Source organism: Nicotiana tabacum, chromosome 22, assembly GCF_000715075.1.
Source record: "Nicotiana tabacum cultivar K326 chromosome 22, ASM71507v2, whole genome shotgun sequence".
In the NCBI taxonomy this organism is placed as follows: domain Eukaryota; kingdom Viridiplantae; phylum Streptophyta; class Magnoliopsida; order Solanales; family Solanaceae; genus Nicotiana; species Nicotiana tabacum.
Genome location: NC_134101.1, coordinates 24,944,470 through 24,949,245, shown reverse-complemented (window position 1 = coordinate 24,949,245; position 4,776 = coordinate 24,944,470). Strand labels below are relative to the sequence as shown.

At 34.8% G+C, this 4,776-nt stretch overlaps 1 protein-coding gene across 1 annotated transcript; it reads left to right on the top strand.

Annotated features, from left to right (window-relative positions):
* The first annotated feature begins 1,359 nt into the window (after window positions 1–1,359).
* LOC107777194 (geraniol 8-hydroxylase-like) lies at window positions 1,360–3,780 on the top strand. The gene is made up of 2 exons (XM_016597185.2): window positions 1,360–2,286; window positions 2,979–3,780. The coding sequence occupies exons 1-2, from the start codon at window positions 1,411–1,413 to the stop codon at window positions 3,588–3,590; spliced, it is 1,488 nt and encodes a 495-aa protein (XP_016452671.2). The 5' UTR covers window positions 1,360–1,410; the 3' UTR covers window positions 3,591–3,780.
* The last annotated feature ends 996 nt before the right edge of the window (window positions 3,781–4,776 follow it).

Sequence of the window (4,776 nt, the reverse complement as noted above, 5' to 3'; positions counted from 1 at the left end):
TTTGTACGATCATAAACTTCTTTAGGTAGAACCCTAACTATTACACGAAATCAGACCAATCGAAAAGTTAATGAAGATGACGAAACTTACCATGAGAAGGAGAACAAACCCTAAGACTAATTCACTAGAGATGCACAGAGAATGAATCACAGTGACGAGAGAGACAGAGTCCAGGTCGTTTCACTTTAGTTAGAGAGGGGACGTGGGAGTGGGAGTGGGTTTAATTGGGGGCGGGGGAATTTGGGAAAAGACTACCCTTTTTTCTTTTTTAATTACACTATAAATTATGTTTTAAAGAAAGGATGGTATACTTTTAACAGCAAGATATTTTTCCCTCACTAGTGTTGAATCCAAACTTGACTTTAATGTCCAGAATAATTTCCTGCCGCTAGAAGTATACTTATAACGATCAGTTTCATGTCCTTTCGTAAAATAGTGGTCGTTAAAGGTCAAAATTATTTTAGTGTAAAATACTTTTTTCTCTTTGATTTGTAGTCATGCAGTGAACAGAGAACGAACTATTATTTCTTTTACCAAAGAATAAAGCTAGTTAATAAATCAAGATGTCATTCTTGCATATAGGCAATTACCTTAGTCCCAAGTGATTTCTTTAATTTACAGTTCTTCACGACTTCACCTATTAATAGGATATATTGAGTACAATAAAATTCATGTACAAAAGCGTTCGGTCTTTGTGATTACACACAATGAATCGAGGAAATTGACCACAGCACTAGAAAAGAAAAGCGAAGAACACATACGGAAGCTCTTCAGCGTCTTACCTAAAATGAAGTTTACAATTTACGCTAACATTTGCTCGCCTACGATAGAAAATTTTGAAGTGCATGGGACTGCATTATCTAACTATTATTTAACGAAAATTTTATGTTCTTTTAAGATAGAGCAAATCAATAAAATGTGAAAATTATGTTTCTGGTCCCGGCCTCTACTTGTAAATTCTTGCAAAAATGATTTATTTGGATCTTATGTGTTTATAACCAAAGGATTTAGTTAATTATACACATCCACAGTGTAAAAAGCATTTTAATTAAGTTGTCATTACACTGCGACACCAAAATTACGTTCCATTTTTACCGGATTGCCAATTAAACCATTATCTGTAATTATAAATTATCTGATTATGTAAATATTTTATATTGTTTGTACAAAAAACCTAAACTACTTAACCAAAATATCACGGGGATCAGAATAAAGAAAAATTATCACCAACGAAGGGACCAAATTAAGTTGCAGTCATATATTATTTATTCATTTAATTTTAACCACCTAGTTATGACGTGCCAATGTAGGAACTCAGAGAAGTGTATATGGAGCCTCTTTAAGTCTACATAAGTACATCTAGCTCTCTAACTTGTATATCTATTCACTAGAAATTAAAGAAGAGAAAAAATGGAACCTCACACTATCATTCTCTTGTGCATCTCCCTTTTTTGCTGGTTCTTCTTTAAAACATATCTCCATTCTAAATCCAGAAAGCTACCCCCTGGTCCTACTGGTTTCCCCATAATCGGTTCACTACTAGAGCTAGGTTCAAAACCTAATCATTCACTAGCCAACCTAGCCAAAATCCATGGCCCTCTCATGACTCTAAAACTCGGTTCAGTCATTACCATAGTAGCCTCCTCACCTGAAACAGCCAAAGAAATACTCCAAAAACACGACAAAACATTATCAGCACGCACTGTTCCCGATGTTATAACCGCACAACCAAATCCAGAAGCCACCTTAGCTTGGGTCACAGGCGACAAGTGGAGAAACAGAAGAAGAATATGTAGCACACAAATGTTCACTAACCAAAGACTTGATTCTCTCCAAGAAATACGTCACGAGAAGGTTGCACAACTAGTAAATCATATGAGAAAGCAGTGTCAAAGCCGTGCAGCTGTTGACGTAGGACGCGTTGCTTTCGCGACGACGTTGAATTTAATGTCGAGCACTATTTTCTCTATTGATTTGGTTGATCCGGAATTCGAGACGGCTCAAGAGTTTAAGGATTTGGTTTGGACAATTATGGAGGATTCAGTGAAACCTAACTTGTCTGATTATTTCCCGATTATACGGTGGCTTGATTTACAAGGAGTGAAACGTCATATTAAGCCAGCATATTTAAGGTTGCATGAGATATTTGACCAACTAATTGAGAAGAGAGTAGAAGATAGAGCGTCAGGGATGAAGAAAACAGGAGATTTCTTGGATGTACTACTTGATCAATGTGAAGAAGAAGGGTCTGGATTTGATCGCCAAACTATCAAGCCTCTTATCCTGGTAATTGTTTTTCTTCTCTCTTTTTTTTCTTTCTATTTTCGTTTTAATTCTTCTTTATGATCTGTTCCGACAATTCTTTTTCTCTTTTCTTTTTTTTTGAAAGGAGTTTTAAGCTTATCAAATTCGGACATTTTTAGTGCATTTTTTAAAATTGCAGTTAGCACTTTTCTTATAGAAAACCATATACTATTGTTAATACTAAGATCGACGAAGAATAAGTACTGAAATTAAAACAAGAAAAAGAAAAAGATCAGCCAATAAAGTCAAACTTATTTTATGACTTTCAATTATATCACGAAACAAAACACGTTGTGCTATTAGGAGGAATACATGTGGGTTTTCAAGAGCCAGGATTGATATACGGTCGTCTATGAATCTTTTCCTCCTCTTTTTTTTTTTGTTATGTTTTGTTTTTGGAAATGAGTTTTCAAGCTTATTAAAGTTAGAACATTTTATGTAAAGTTGGATGTTGGAGTTGTGAATATATGCATGTGAAGGGACTAATTAATGTTCAACTAAAGCAAGAAAAATAAAGCGTGATCTAAATAATTATTTTATTGAAGAAGGAAGAAAATTCTTATTTAACTTTGGTTGGAATTAAAAGAGGGATCAGAGAATATTAAACTCTGGATTTATAAGAAGTTAATAGGCTTTTGTATGTGAATGTCATGGCATTTGTGATCCGACGACAGGATTTATTCCTTGCTGGAAGTGACACGTCCGCCATAACAACAGAATGGGCAATGGCAGAACTTCTTCGAAATCCTCAAGAGTTACAAAAAGTAAGAGAAGAAATTCTTCAACAAATAGGCACAGAAAGGCCAGTAAAAGAATCAGACATTGATAAACTGCCATACCTTCAAGCAGTTGTAAAAGAAGTCATGAGACTTCATCCAGCAGTTCCATTACTCTTACCACACAAAGCTCAAGAAGACACAGAAATATTCGGTTTCATTGTGCCAAAGAACAGCCAAGTTCTCGTAAATGCATGGGCAATTGAGAGAGATCCAAAATACTGGGAAAAACCACTAGAGTTTTTGCCTGAAAGATTCATCAAATCAAGTGTGGATTACAAAGGAAGGGACTTTGAGTATATACCGTTCGGCGCCGGCCGGAGAATTTGTCCTGGAATGCCACTTGCTATTAGGATGGTGAATTTGATGTTGGCTTCTATTGTTCAACCATTTAGTTGGAAGTTACCAAAAGGGATGACACCAGGGAATTTGGATATGGAGGAACAGTTCGGACTTACTTTGAGGAAGGCCATTCCTCTTCTTGCCATTCCTAGTATGGAAGAAAATTAAATAATGCCATGATTTGAGTCTACATATGCTATTCGCCCCTGTGTTACCTTAATGGGATTGTCCCTATATGAGCGATGCGTTTGTGGTTGTGAGAAATATACTTATGTAAAATATGGATGATATGTACTTGTTTAAAATATTAAGTTGGAGACAAGAAACTTGAAATTACAGTAAATAATAATGAACTTCAGCATCTTGGATCAACATTTTGATTTTTATATTATGGCTATTCAGTATTTCTATTCCTACTTTTTAATAAGAGCGAATACAGGCTCCTCTCGGCCAACAGACGTGCTTACCTAGAATTAATTATAGTAAGTCTGAGGGTACTTTTGTAAGTTCGTGTTAATCCGTAAAGGTGACTCTGTATTGCTGGCCCGTGTTCTTTGTGAATTGTAAAACTTAACACAAATCGTCCCTTCTGTGTTCTTTTTGTGACTTTTTTGCTTCTCAAGTTCTTCCTCATATTTTCTTCGTCTCTATCGATATTCACTTTTGCTAAAGGTATGCCTTTCCCAATTTTTTGATTTTACTAGCTAATAGTGACATATATTGTTTATTGTTAATTATTGTATATGGCAGATTATCCATAGGATTAATTTTATTTTTAAATTAATACTGAGATTTTAAATTCAATTTACTTTTGAAATTTTTGATTTTATGGTTAAATGTAACGACCCGACTTGTCGTTTTAAAAATTAACGCCACGCTCAGTGACTTAAGGTCTCGAGAAGTTTCGTAATATGTATTATGACCCGCGGGTGTGGTCGAGTTTGATTTTTGAAAGATTAAGAATTAAATTAAAATTAAAGAACAATTCTTATTTAGAAGCTTAAATGGAAAGTGTTGACCGGAGAGTTGAATTTTGAGCAAACAATCCCGGAATGAAATTTTGATGATGGCAATAGTTTCGTATGATGATTTCGTACTTAGGCGTATATTCGGATTTGGATTTGAAAGTCCGTAGGACAATTCAACGCATTTTGGCGAAAATTGAAAAATAGAAGAATTTTTGGAAAAGTCCAACCGAAGGTTGATTTTTTGATAACGAGATCGGATTTCAATTCCGAAAATTTGAATAGATTCATTATATCATTTATGACTTGTGTGCAAAATTTGAAGTCATTCCGGATTGATTTGATATGTTTCGGCACAAGATATAGAATTTGAAAGTTCAAAGTTCATA

What these genes read in the sequence shown, in the direction of transcription:
- LOC107777194 (XM_016597185.2), top strand. Translation starts at nt 1,411, where the DNA reads ATGGAACCTCACACTATCATTCTCTTGTGCATCTCCCTTTTTTGCTGG. An exon ending in CTATCAAGCCTCTTATCCTG is followed by an intron (nt 2,287 to 2,978) that starts GTAATTGTTTTT and finishes ATCCGACGACAG; the next exon opens with GATTTATTCCTTGCTGGAAG.